At 46.9% G+C, this 14299-nt stretch overlaps 2 protein-coding genes across 2 annotated transcripts in view; both read right to left on the bottom strand.

Moving 5' to 3' along the window:
• The window catches only part of DOCK2 (dedicator of cytokinesis 2), a 501787-nt gene extending 499626 nt beyond the window's left edge, over window positions 1–2161 (bottom strand). Inside the window, exon 1 of the mRNA XM_073355961.1 lies at window positions 1938–2161. Within this exon, the coding sequence (XP_073212062.1) occupies window positions 1938–1980 (43 nt within the window). The 5' untranslated portion in view covers window positions 1981–2161. The remainder of the gene's footprint in view (window positions 1–1937) is intronic.
• Window positions 2162–12465: 10304 nt separating this feature from the next.
• Window positions 12466–14299, bottom strand: part of SPDL1 (spindle apparatus coiled-coil protein 1) — a 48547-nt gene continuing 46713 nt past the window's right edge. The window contains exon 12 of the mRNA XM_073355960.1: window positions 12466–13172. Coding sequence (XP_073212061.1) covers window positions 13022–13172 — 151 coding nt within the window. The 3' untranslated portion in view covers window positions 12466–13021. The remainder of the gene's footprint in view (window positions 13173–14299) is intronic.

Below are 14299 nucleotides of genomic sequence, written 5' to 3'. Positions count from 1 at the left end.
GGATACCAAGGGAGGAAAAATAACTTTTCAAGTGGTAATGAGAGTGGCCCATTTCAGACAGTTGACAAGAAGGTGTGAGTAACAGTAGGGGGAAATTAGGTTTAGGTTTTGTAATGACCCAACCCCTCCCAGTCTTTATTCAGGCCTAATGTGATGGTGTCCAGTTTGCAAATTAATTCCAGTTCTGCAGTTTCACGTTGGAGCCTGTTTCTGAAGTTTTTTTGTTGAAGAATTGCCACTTTTAAGTGGGTTCCAGCCCAGGAAAGCTTATGCCCAAATACATTTGTTAGTCTCTAAGGTGCCACAAGGACTCCTCATTGTTTTTGCTGATACAGACTAACACAGCTACCACTCTGAAACCTGTCATCATTTTTAGTGAGTGTGATTAACCTTTGGAACAAGCCACCAAGGTAAGTAGTGGATTTTCCATCTCTTGATTTCTTTAGATCAAGACTGGATGCCTTTCTGAAAGATATGCTTCAGTCAAACACAAGTTGTTGGTGTCAATGTAAGGGTATGTGTGTGAAATGCAATGGCCACAGGCAGTTAAACTAGATGATCTAGTGGTCTCTTCCATCCTTATAAGAATCTATTAATTATTAGCCTTTATTTACTCTGACTAGCATTACACAGAAAAAAACTGAGCATGCCCAGAATCAGAGTGTTGTCTACAAAAAAAGCTCAACAAAGACTCAGCACTTAAATTGTTTTCTCATACACAAGTGATTTAAATTCTATATTCTAGCTAACCCAAGCAGTACACTCTGATTACCAAACATATGGACATTCAGACAATATCCTGCACAAATCCAGCTGTTACAGAGCAGATGTTCAGCTTGCCAGAACACAGAAGTTCAAAATTAAAGTTACATGTTTCTGCTTTCTGTCCCCACCCCCTTACTACTGAAACAGAAAATCAAGTATCTTAGCCCCTCGGTTTTGCAATGGAAATTACCACCAGTACAGAATACTTAGATTTCACAATTTTACCACTTCTGTGCATGGAAATTAAACATGGAGAAATTATTTTGCTTTTATTATTTCCTCCAGGAAATTAATAATCATTTTACTCCATGTAACTATCAGCTCCTATGATGTGTACTGTGAAGTACTCTATTCTCTCCTGGGTTTGTCTATTTTATTTTAAAAAGTCCTTATGGTGCTGGGTATATACGTATGCATCAGTGTGTATTTTAGCAAGGAACCTTAAGTTACTGTTATCAATAGCGGTCTTCCCAAGGGAGCGAGAGAAATATTTTGTTACCAATTAGTGGAAGGTGCTCAAGGGGCAAATTTTGAGTGCTTCTGTTCCAACTTTGATTATTGTGGCTTTCTTGAGAGTAATTTAGCACAATTACAAAATTCTGTTAACTCCAGGAAGCATGCCAGTCTCTATTTAATCAGAGAAACCACAGATGGAAGAGGTCATCCCTCCAGCTAATATAAGAACTTACATTCTTATTTATTAGCCCCTTTTCTAGTACCACTCTCAGAACAAGTGAGGGGTTCACGTCCTTCCCCAATAAACACATGCATTACTTTTCCTGACATGCAAATCTGTTTTCCCCTTTCAACTCCCTGTCATTCCTCAAGCAGCACCCTAAATAGTTCATCTTACTGCATGCTGACACCCTGAAAACCCTGGCCTTAGTCATTTTGAAGATGTAGCATTTCCCTACTATTTCTAGAGTGGTAGCCTGATTCTCCCAGCAGTGTCAAAGAATGAGATGAAAAATCTCAAGTAGGCAACACAAAGTTTTCCCTGCAAGCTCCCCTTTGGGTTTGTGTTAAGACAGAATTTCTGTTTTTTTTCACAAGACACTGCAGGAAAATGATAGGGAAGGGAGTTCATTGCACTGCACCAAATACCTGCCCACATCCTGCTTGAAAACTGAGAGGGGGCAAAACCCAAATGGCAGTCTGTGTACGTTACATACCCACGCCGCTCCTCTCCTTGTCAGTCTTGCGCCAGGGTGCCATTGCATGAGTCTCCTCCAGGTCCCAGAGGATGCCAGCCCCCAGAAAAGCCACTGAATGTGAGCAGGGTACTGCAGCAATGGTGTGAGTGAGGCTCTTGGAAGTCAAATCTGTTACCCAGTTTTAGTCACTGATGACCTGGGAGGAAACTGGGGCTGACTAACGTGGCTGCTACTGCTATGTGCGCTCTGCTGCTGTTCGCAGAGGCTCCTGCTTCCTTCCTCTTTTCTAACTCTCTCCTAACTGAATCAGTCATTGCCAAAAAGTCACGCCTATTGTGGGGGAAGGGTGACCTGAAGTGGGTGTCTTAGCAATAGGACAATGACAGTAATATGTGAACAGACAAGATGGAAAGGGAGTCATGCCAAACACTGCCTTCTACCACACATCTTTCGGCTCTGGACGTGGTCCCATCTACAGTAGAAGGCTACTGTGCTGTATGACCTGATTATAATATTGCAGTTCTCAACACCGAACATTTGAATCTTGTAGTTCAAGTCTCCATTCCCATACTGTGCTACAACCTTGGATTTTTCCAATTGGTCCCACAAGATGTGACTTAACTGTGTAGGAACTGCCATGTTTTAGCCCTATCCTGCAGAATAGTTTCATAGCATAAACATAGCAAGGGCAAAAATGTGGCTGCAAACAAGGATGGATGAGGTTTAAAATCTTTCATGGAAGATTTAGAGCAATAAGTAGTAAACAGTAATGCTAGTTGCTTAAAGTGCTCTAGTTCAAAACAGTGAAGAACTTTAATATTCCATTGTAATGTCACAAACTAAGTTTTGTGCATGTAAAGATCACATAATCTAGGTGTTCAAAGTTGAGTTGGAGAGCAAGATACAGATGACCAATGCCATGAAGCCTCACCTTCACTTCTCTCTCTCTCAGCTTGTCTTACAAGGACAGAGGCTTAAAAAAATCCTTTAGATGGAGTTATGTTCCCAAGTTTTTTCAGTGGGATAAATTCACTTGGTACAAGATTTCTTTGCACCTGCTTTTTACCTTTAAACATTTCTGAAAAATTCAGTAGCTCTGATGCTGGTATGATGTTCTGCACTGACAATCCTGCGATTTCAATCTTCATTTCATCCACAGACCACATACACAAGCACAGACACTGCCAATCCAAGCTTCAGTTTACTGAAGACAGTGTGGAGCAACAACAAATCTTGAGTGTTAGCTTGCGAACGTCAGTCCTGTCTGCAAACTTGAGTGTTTCAGTTCTGTTTGTTTTGTTGTTAATTCAAGCCCTGTGTGTTGCAGGCTTATGAAAAAGGGTATTTTCAGAAGGGTGATGGAAGTTCCCAAGCAACCATTTGATTATTTTAAGTCGACTTGAGAAAGGTACCTTACATTTTAGCAGTAAAGATAGCATTTGATGTACAGAAATGGGAATTTACACTAAAGGGGATTCTGAACCACTGAAATTCTCCCCTCACAACTGCCAGTCTGTTATTCCCACCTCTGTAGTGAAATCTTTAGCCCTCCTTTTAAATGTAGGCATTTCTAGTGTGCAACTCACCATCCCCAATTTAGACTAATGGAGCAAATTAATCCATTAGCTAACTCACATTAGCTCAAATTACACCAGCGATAAACATTTTCTTGATGTGTCTCACTGAATTTGTTGTTATTCAGCCACCCCCTACCCTATTTTGTTGGACCTGTATGCCCAGGTATTCTTAAGGCTTTCTACGGTGTTACAGGAGACTCTGGAGAGGATTGGTCTTCTTAGGCACTAAGTTTAAAGTCAGTAACAATTTGGATACGTCTCTATTTTAAAAAAAAATATTATTATTTACAGGGAAGGCAGCTTCAACTTATGAAGAATGTTTGGAAAGTGCAACCTTGCTATAATAAGGTATAACACTTACAGCGCTGAACCACTCTCTGGTGAAGGATAAGGTTGGTAGGAGCCAGAACCAACACATGCATCTTGCTTTTTCTGACATAACTGTTCAATTTCCTCAAGTCCACAATGGGACTAAGGTAGTCTCTTTTTAGATGTAGTACTTTTAATACAAACCCTTCTTTCTGTTCTCTTTGGCTACTCATTGTACAGCTCCCATCACCAATAAATGAACAAGTAGTAAGAAAGATAGGAGAAAATGATGAGTGGATGGTAATTACATTTCCTCCTGAAGTATCTTCCGTTAAGTCTTTTTTTTTTTTTTTTTGCTGGCAAAACTCAGTCTTCCGGGAGAGGAATGGTTAAGAAAGTACCCAATGAAAGATACTGTATCTATCCTCTACTTGTTAAAGAAGCCACCTGTCATAGCACGGCACAAGTTTCCTTCCCCTTGTCCCTGCCCTTGGGCTGGCCAAAGAAAGAGTCTCAGATGCCTCTTGCAGGTGCTTCACCCATGTTCTTTTATTTACAGTGGCTGTACAGTCCCAATTCCCCCAACACCGGTCCCCACTCTGACCCTTCACTGGGTCCCCTGGCCTTTGAGGCTTGTGTCAGCCAGCAGAGACAAAACCACAACCCTCCTACCTGACTAGCCTCACCCCTTGAGCTCTTCCCTGGGTTTATATTTCTTCCCAGTCAGCAACCCAGCTGGTTCCACTTGGCTCAGCAGATTACACTGAGCCTGCCCTCGTTAGGGCCTGCAGCTGGGCTCCCAGCTAAGGGTCTTGGCCCGTGTACCTAGCCACCCTACAGGGAAGCAGAGGGAAGCTGGGTCTTTAGCAGGGCATTCAAAGGTTTTATACCTCTGCACTGTGACACACCTCCCCCCTTTAATGAGCCACCAGGCTCAACCAGCCCTAGCCTCTTCTCAGCCAGGCATATTGGCCCTTCAGCGGGGGTTCGTTTACCCCTGCTGTGAGTTCCTGTGGGTCCTCCCTGGGGTTTTTAGCCCCACCCCCCGTGCCTCCACAGTAGAGGCAAGTCTCCCACATGTGTCCCTCGGCCCGACAGAGTCCACACTCCTGTTCAGGCCATGGCTGACTGTTCCCTTGCCTCCCCCGGCCCTCTCTCTGACATGGCTGGGTGCCTAGATACCCCGACTCCGGGGTTGGCTCCAAGGCCCCAAGTCCCTTGCCTTCCTCGGGCTCATGAGGACTGCACTTCTGGCCGGAGGGTCCTTTGTAACTACAAAACCAACATTTGTTGGTTTCTTCCCACTGCTGTCCAGGAGTTCTTGCTACTTTTGGGGGTTCTACCAGCTCCCCCATCTCCCTTTACCTCCCTAATTGGGTTCTTCCCACCCCCTTCCTCAGGATCTCCCTGCCGACTTCCTGTCTCACAAGAAGGGGGTCCCCTATCGCTTCCCAGTAGGACTGGGTAGGGTAACCTCTCCACTACCCCTACCTGCTGCCACCGGAAACACCCCTGGACCTCCAGGGGAACTTGGGCTATCCAGTAGCTCCGGGTGTCCCCATGGACACACCGATGGGCTACCTTTTTCCCCAGAACCATCCAGCATGTCTTCACCAGACCTTTACGGACCAGGGAGCGGGTGGAGATGGAGTCCGCCAAACCCTTTCGGGGCTTCATCCCCACCAACACGGGTATGGTGTTTAAGGGCCATTTTCCTGGTCCCTCCCGCCCCTTGGTTCACCTGCAAAAGTCCGCCAGCCCACACTCCATTTGAGATCAGTCCTGTTTTTTATGGCCAGGGCGTCTGCACTACCAACAGGTCAGTTCGCGGCTGCGGGCGGGCCAGGGGTCCACCCCCCTCTTGGGTGCAGGTTCCAGTGGACTCCTTCCAGGTCCTGCTCCCCTAACGGGTTTAACTGCCTTCTGGGTGCCTCTGCCTCAATGTACTCCTCTGTCAGCTGGACTGCATCCACTACGTGGGCCGGCTGATGTAGTTGGACCCAAACGCATAATGGGTCTGGAAGCCCCTGGAGAAATTGCTCCAGGATCACCTGTCCATTATCTCTACTGTCTGGGCTGTGGGCCTCCGCCACCTAGTGGCCCAGTCAGTCAACTTCTGAGCAAATGCCCTGGGCCTCAGGGTCTCCGTCCAGCGGGCTGCCCAAAACCACTGACGGTAACTCTCAGTTGAGACCCCGACCCAGTCCAAGATAGCGGCCTTCACAGTCTCATAATCTCTGGCTTGGGTCTCTCCCAAAGCCATAAACACTGCTTGGGCCTCACCTCCCAGGTACGGGGCTAGCCGCGAGGCCCATGTCGAACTCTCCCAGCCTGCTGCTGTAGCCACCCATTCAAAGGTCCCCAGAAAGACGTCTGGGTCATCTGTGGGGCCCATCTTACAGAGCCCCCACCCTGCTGTCTTGGTTCCGTCTCCGCTCAATGGACTCATCACCTGCTGGAGGATCTGCTGTTGGGCCACCGACTGCTCCTTGATGAACTCTTGGAGAGCCCATTGTTGGTCCCCCTGCCACGTCATCAGGGCCTGCCTTTCCGTCTGCTGGGACTGCTGCAGCTCCTGCATTGTAGTAACCAGCCATTTCAGGGTCTCCTCCATATGGGCAGCCACTGGTATTGGTGGCTAGGAGGAATCCCGGATGTAGGGGGCAAGGTTGCGGAAGATTGGCGAGGAGCTAAGTGGTGTGACTGGATGTAAGCGGAGGATGCAGGCAGTTTCAATGAACTTTGTCCGACAGATCCTGCCAAAAGACATTGTAGCATAGCTCAGCATATTTTTGCCTGTAAACTAGTCAGTTTATGTAATAAGCATAAATCGTACATATAAGAATGTAGCCAGCTGTTGACCCCATGTAACCCCGAGGTAAGTGTGGAGAATATAGCGCTGCAGAGGACTCCCCCCCACAGTGGAATCCTGTCTGATCAGCTGTCCCAAATGGCCACAGTCCCCTGCAGCCCCTCCGCGCATCCTAGGGGCTCCCCGCGCAGATTGGAGCGTAAGTTCTTCCTTCCTTCAATAAAGCATAGTTTACTATTCTTAGGCCTGAGTGTCCTCCTTTCACTGGTATCTTCCCCCCCTTCAGCCCTTGCACAATTGGCGTCATGAACAGGATACCAGCGGAGGGATGCCTCTTTGGGGAAGGAAGGATAAGGGGGAGGGAGAGAGCCGCATCCCCGGGTGGCCCTGCATGGGACGGTGGGCACTTGTGGCTCACAAGCTGGTGGGGTTGGTTGCCCCCGCTGCACGGCCGGAGCTAGAGCAGGAGCCGGGGATTACTCAAGTTAGGCTGGAGGAACTAATATCCAAGCTTCGGCTGGACAAAGTAGAACCCGCGGAGCGAAAAGCAGCAGGGGACCTGGGATGGGTCTTCCTCACCGTGCTCCGCGCGGTGGACAAAGCGCTGCTGGTTCAGTGCCAGAGGATAGGAAGACAATAGAGCAGATGCGATTACCCTTATCCCCGCTGAGATAGACAGGATGGGCTTGCTCACCACAGATCCCCTCCTTTGTAGGAATCTCAAGATAGGGGCCAACTCAGAGGCAAATTATCCATATCCCTCCCTCATGGCATGTTTGACCATGGCTGTCAAAACCATCTGGAGCTCCTCAGCAGACATGGATGATGGGTTGGAACAGTGGACCTCCATCCCAGAGGGGGTTAGCCAGCTCCGGCAGCTGGGCATGCTCACCAGCATCTTTGCTGAGCATTTTGAAGGGCCTGATATCGTGGAGCTGACCCATACCATCCGTGCCTGGCTTCTGCGGAACGCCCTCCCCCCAACCTCAAGGCGATGATCCTGCCGATGGTTGGGGGGGCTGTAGGGTCAGTGGGGGATGTGGCGCAGCTCATGATGCAATTAACGGAAATTGACAGTATGACGAAAACCACAAAGCCGCAGCAGGTGAATGTGAAGCAAAAGGAGAGGGTTAGCTGCAATACTATGTTTAAAGACCTACTGAAAGCAGGGATTCCCCTGGGGGAAGTGGATGGGAAAACCAATGCTGAGCTGTTAAAACACTGGTTGCAGCTTAAGCCGGAACAGCATACCAAGGAGAGGGTAGGGGCCTCGATAACAGGGGGGCCCCAAAACAAGCTTGATGGCACCCCCCCAGTGGCCCCAACTGTCAGCCTTGCCGGGAGACTATGTTGGATGGAAGCTGCCTGCCCAGTATTGACGGGGTGGTGGGTCCCCCCGACCCATCCCCCTGGAGGTAAGGCGCTATGTAGTGGGGGACCACCGCCCTTATGTCCCAGTAGAGATCTACTGGCCTAGCGGGGGGATGACAATGAGTAATGGCCCTTGTGGACACAGGAGTGGAGGTGACTATATTGCATGGTACCCCGCCCTGTTGGGGCCGGTCGGTAAGGGTGAGCAGCCTCGGAGAGGCGGACATTCGGGCTTTGCTGATGCAGTTACAGCTGGCCATTGGGAAGGACCCCCCCATACGAGTCACCATTTTAATCACCCCCATTCATAAATATATATTGGGTATAGACCTCCTTCAAGGGAAGACCATAGATACCCAATGGGGATCCTTTTCCTTTGGGCGCCCGCTCTATGTCCGAGCGGTTGTAACCATGCTGCGGGGGCATCCGCATGGGACTCCATGGTGCTTCCAACCCCCACCACAGTGGTCAACACCAAACAGTATCGGATACCTGGTGGGCACGAGGAAATAACCACTACCGTTAAAGGTCTGCTCCAGGCGGACATCATTCACCCCGCCATGAGCACATTTAACAGCCCAATCTGGCCAGTCCATAAAAAGGACGGAACCTGGCACATGACAGTCGACTACCGCTACCTGAATAGGATCACCCCAATCCTGACAGCAGCAGTTCCCGACATGATCTCCATCATGGAGTGCCTCATGACGCAGGTAGGACAGTGGCATGTCGTGGTAGACTTGGCAAATGCCTTCTTCTCCATTGCCATTGCCCCACAGAGCCAGGATCAATTTGCCTTTACATGGGAGGATTGGCAGTACATGTTTACTGTGCTGCCTCAGGGCTACAAGCATAGCCCTACCATCTGCCACCAGTTGGTTAGTCGAGACCTGGAGCAGGTGACTCTTCCGGAGGGAGTGGTACTAGAGCATTATATTGATGATGTCCTGCTGAGCGGGCCCCATGAGACGGCACTCTCCGAGGCCAAGAACAATGTGTTGCAGGCTCTGGCAGCCAGGGGATGGGCTGTCAACCCTAGTAAAATCCAGGGGCCCAGCCAGGAAGTGATCTTCTCGGGAATACTTTGGTCGGGGCCTCAAAGTAAGATCCCACAAAAAGCCATCGAAACAATTACCCACTTCCCAGAACCCACTAGCGAAAGCCAAGCCCAAACTTTCCTGGGCCTCCTTGGGAATTGGCACACATTTATTCCCCATCTAGGGTACATCTTGCAGCCCATACAAGCAGGAGTCTGGAAGAAAGCCACATTTAGTTGGGGGCCCAAGCAGCATGCTGCATTCCAGCAGGCTAAAGAGGCGCTCAGCCAACACGCAGTGCTGAGCCCAGGCAGACGAGGCACCCCCTTCGAACTCGAGGTAACGGTAGTTGACCACGTGGCCTCGTGGGGGCTGTGGCAGCAAGCTTTGTCTCAAAAAGAGCCCATAGGGTATTGGTCGTGATCCCTGTGAGGCTCGGCTGAGCGTTATACACCCCTTGAACAGCAGCTGCTTGCAGTAATGTGGACCCTCAGCAAACTGAGCCCATAACGGGCGCGTAGCCTGTAAAGGTGCGTACCCCGCTTCCGATTATGGGTTGGGTCCGGGCCAAAAGCCCGCTCACACGGACTGAGGTAGCCCAGACTCAGACCCTATGAAAGTGGAAACACTACCTAATTTTAGCTGCAATAGGTGCCCAAGCCACATGGCACCACAACTCGGCCGTCCAGTCGATGCAATCGGTGGCACTAGCAGGTAACAAGTCAGACTGTTGGTACTGCGCACATGCCCCCTAATTGGCAAGTGCTGGCATTCCATGGGCCGCAGTGCTGTGGAATGAATCCTGGGCCCTTAACAACACCACTTTTCTCAATAAGTACAATGAAACACCCCCTTTCCGGCGCTAAGGGACACCGGTAGTGATACTGCGGGACGCGTATTGGTGTGTTCAGCGGCCTTCGGCAACAGATGCCGCTCGACCCATCGGAAAACTTCCCCGTTCCTCGTGCACAGTGATAGCAGAATACCTGCCAGACACCGGGCAGTTTAAAGTTACTGCTGGCCCACAGGAAATGCCCAGTGAGTGGATGGCCAGAGAGACGTGGGTCTCGAGTGACAATTGCTCCGGTTCCTCCAAAACCAATTTGACTAATACCAACGGCACCAGCCCCTGCCACCGGTGGTGGTGTTGGGGCGAGTGGGGACTACATACCCATGGTTTTCTGTATTCCTACAATGCCAGTGCCCCCCGGATGGAGAACGCCCCTCAGCACAATTAGGCACGGGCAAACCCCACGTGCACATTACTGGTCTCGGTGTGGCCAAAGCTCCGATAGTTGGGGTCGCAGTGCCTCAGATAGCACGTCTCCCCATGGCAGGATTGCCGGGGCTGTACTGGCTATGTGGCCGTTGGGCATATAAAACCCTACCCACCCAATGCTGTGGATGGTGCACACTGGGACAGCTCCTCCCCTATACGTATGGAATGCAAACCATGCATGCTCATGCAGTGCATAATTACATATTGGCGGCACGTCCACGACGGCGCCCACATCCCATTGTGCAGAGACCCACAGGCTTCCATCACTTTGTCCACACTTTCTTCCCCTGGCTAGGGGTGGCCAAACTGGAGCGGGCTATTGTAAATATTTCAGCCACATTAGAGATTATAGAGAATAATATCATAGATGCAATCCAAGCCCTGCAATTAGAAGTAGTTTCTTTGTCACAAGTTGAATTACAGAATCGTATGGCGTTGGACTACTTATTAGCCGCTCAAGGTGGAATTTGTGCCTTGATTAATGAAAGTTGTTGTTTTTACTCAAATCAGGATAAGCGCATCAAGACTGACATTCATAATAGGATGGACCACTTGAAGGTATTACATGACGTGGGCTCTGAGGCTTCTGTATGGGATGACCCTTGGCAGTGGCTAACCTCCTGGCTTCCGGATCTTGGCACCTGGGGGAGATGCATTGGGCTCCTGCTCTTGATTGGATTACTGGGCTTTGTATGTGTGTTTGTCATTCTTCAATGCTGCGTGAATTGCTCCTCTGCCCTCCTGGCCCGACTAGAAACACCCAAACCAGTGCGCACGCTCAAAGTGCGCTGGTGGCAGTAACTAAAACACCTCAGTCCGCCAAGGGCGGGAGTGTAGGGGTAAGGTTGCGGAAGATTGGCGAGGAGCTAAGCGGTGGACTGAGTATGTGACTGGATGTAAGCGGAGGATGCAGGCAGTTTCAATGAACTTTGTCCGACAGACCCTGCCAAAAGACATTGTAGCATAGCTCAGCATATTTTTGCCTGTAAACTAGTCAGTTTATGTAATAAGCATAAATCGTACATATAAGAATGTAGCCAGCTGTTGATCCCATGTATTTAAATCATTGCCAAACCTGTGTTTTATGTGCTATACCTATTACACATCACCAGAGGTGAACTGTAAACCCAGAGCACCCACCATGTTGGAAGTCTGGGAGAACATATAGTGAAGCCAATAGGGAATCAGCACTGGTCCTTGGGCAGCTGGGCAATGTGATCCCATTTCTGTGAAAGGGTAACAGTCTGTGCCCAAGAAGTGCACCAGGAGACCAAGGAAAAAGACAGGGATGCAGCCTCCTCAGTTCAAAGGAAGGTTAAGAACTCAACAAGGCCCAGTGTGGAGGGACACGAATAAACTGGGCAGTGTCCAGGCAGGAGCAGCTCTACCAGGGCTGAGGGGGTTTTTTGTTTTTAAAATCACTTGCCTTGTGTGTAAGGGCATCAGTACAACACAAGCTAAGAAAAAAATTAATTGAACTGCTGAAAGTACAACAGGATTGTACAATGGTCATGTTCTACTGCCAGCTAAGACTCATGCTTTGTAATAAGTTTAACTTTGATTTTAGTCACCTCAGTTTTCTAAAGAGTTGATTACCTGCAACTAACAAAAACTTGGATCCACTTTGGTTTAAGTGCTGAATACATTTAGGAGCCTATCTTCAGCCACCCACATTTGGGAGTGTTTACATTTCCTGTTTGGTGCACACAGTTTTCAATGGAAGTTTTAGGGGATTAATGCCTTGGGGGGTGGAGGGGTGGGAAGAGATCAGGGCACAAGTGCATAAAGACTTACTCAACCAGGTTATCACTGGGTAAAAACTACTGGAATAAATTTTCCAACTAAGACTTTCAGAAAACTTAGCTACGAAGTCTATTGGCAAGCACTTGAAAGGGCTGAATTAGCCGCTAAGGGAAACCAGAGCAACTGTAGCAATTATCATATTTCAAATTTAATTAAGTAGTTTAGAAGTCTTAATTGGGAACAAACATCCATTAGAATTAACCTACACATTAGCTGCATATTTATTCGAAGTACAGTGTGCAAGTTGCAATAAGCCATTTATTGTTACAGAAAGCTTACATGTTTTGTATTCTACAAACAAAATTAATAAAGTAATTACATTAAGAGCAGTAACAGTTTTTACACACAGAATATTACAAAAAGATTTCCTGATTTTTTTTTTTTTTAGAATTTTACATTTAGAAAACTAAGCACTTTGTCATACAATGCAATGTTTATCGGCACCTTAGAATAAAGCAAGATTTATTTTAACTGCTGGTACATTTACAAGATACTTCCTAGCATTTCAAATGCACAGAACCTTCATATAACTTTTAAAGAAGGTGTTAAATATGGGATTTAAGTATACAGGGAGCACTGAAAATCAGAAATTGCTACACATTTGGGAAAATGTAGCTTTGAAAGATGCCCATTTAAAACAAATAAAACAACCTTTAGGATATTTAACCACATTGGTATTTACTGTTCTCTCTCTATCTTCCCTTCCATCAGTCCAGTGTCACAATATTTTATTCACTAGATAAACATGCAGTCCTACTCAGTTTATATCTGTATTTATTATATAGCTTCACAGTACGTCCATAGTCAACTCTAGTCATTCTGAACTTTAAATGGTACACTACGTATTCATTGCTGCACAACAGAATCTTTAAGGCAAGACTAAGTTTCCAGATTTGCTCTGGAAAAACTGAGTTTTATTGCTGAGGACATTGTGTTTCAGGAGTTGGCTTAGAAGACACATACAATGTATTGTATGTTTTCTTTCGTGTTTTCTTCTCAGGCTTGATTGTTTTGTCACGCAGGTCTTCATTTTCCACAGTTTCAAGTCTGGATCCAGCTGTTAACCTACAGGCAAAGCATCCATTCTAAATACATATTTTATTAAAGAAAAATCAAGGCTGCGGGTCTCATTTTAACTTAGATCAAGCACCAAAATGGAATACCAATTGCTCTATCCACAAGAGAAAGTAGAGTCAGATAGTATTTTTACTACAAGATTTGAAAATATAAAAACATCAAAATTGTTTTGAATTCACATAGCAATGCTCCCCTTCTTTACTTCGCCACTTTAAAGAGCTTTTGGTTTCCAATTTGTTTGATCTACTGAACCAGTTTGAAACTGATGATCAAAGATGGTAATTAGTTGTTATCCTCCTTGAAACAATATCATCCCATGCGTGGAACAAAAGATGAACAGAAGTCACATACAAAAGCACAAGTTCCAGAAGAAAGCTACCTATCAGTTCCTGATTAACACATTACATATGACCATGAAGTAGCAAAGTCATAATTCAACTTTTGTATTGTAACAGACAAAAATATAGGGCCAAATTCAGTGCAAACAATTTCCATCCAGGCTCTCTGCTACAGTAGCCTCTGTCCTGATGGTCATGAACACCTTAGAAGCTCAATCAGTTTTTATTGACTTACTTGGGCTCAAAGGTTATCATAATTTGCCAAAGCTATGATTTTAATCTGCCTGTAGTCTAAACAGGTGTGTGTGTGTGGGGGGGGGGGAATGTTGGCTTCCACACTGTGGTGTAAGACCTCCGTTAAGACACAGGTTCTCAGACTTCAAGCTACAACTACACAAGTTTTCAAATTGCATGATATTAACTAATTAAGCTAATGATTATAAGTGATTTTTACAAGTCTGTCAACTTTCAGTACATCAGACATGTCATGTTGAATCATACTCCTTGTAATCTATTTCCAACATATATAAGGAATTATTCAGTTATTTTCTAATAGGTCTTGCCCATCATATGGCGCTGGCCCCTTATTTACTGCTGCTATATAACCATTTTCAATGCAAATGGTTTTCCTATTATTTTTCCATGCAAACAAGTGCTGCAGTTGTCAGAGATCATCTGCCATGGAAAGAGAGGAACAGCATAAGATCCACACATCTGGGTAAGGAAATCTAATTCTGGGGACTTGAAAAGCTTTGTTGGAACATGAACCTGACTTCT

This window comes from Lepidochelys kempii, chromosome 8 (genome assembly GCF_965140265.1).
Source record: "Lepidochelys kempii isolate rLepKem1 chromosome 8, rLepKem1.hap2, whole genome shotgun sequence".
NCBI classification, from domain to species: Eukaryota; Metazoa; Chordata; order Testudines; family Cheloniidae; genus Lepidochelys; species Lepidochelys kempii.
The sequence above is the reverse complement of the archived record's forward strand: the minus strand, read 5'-3'. Positions and strand labels throughout refer to the sequence as shown.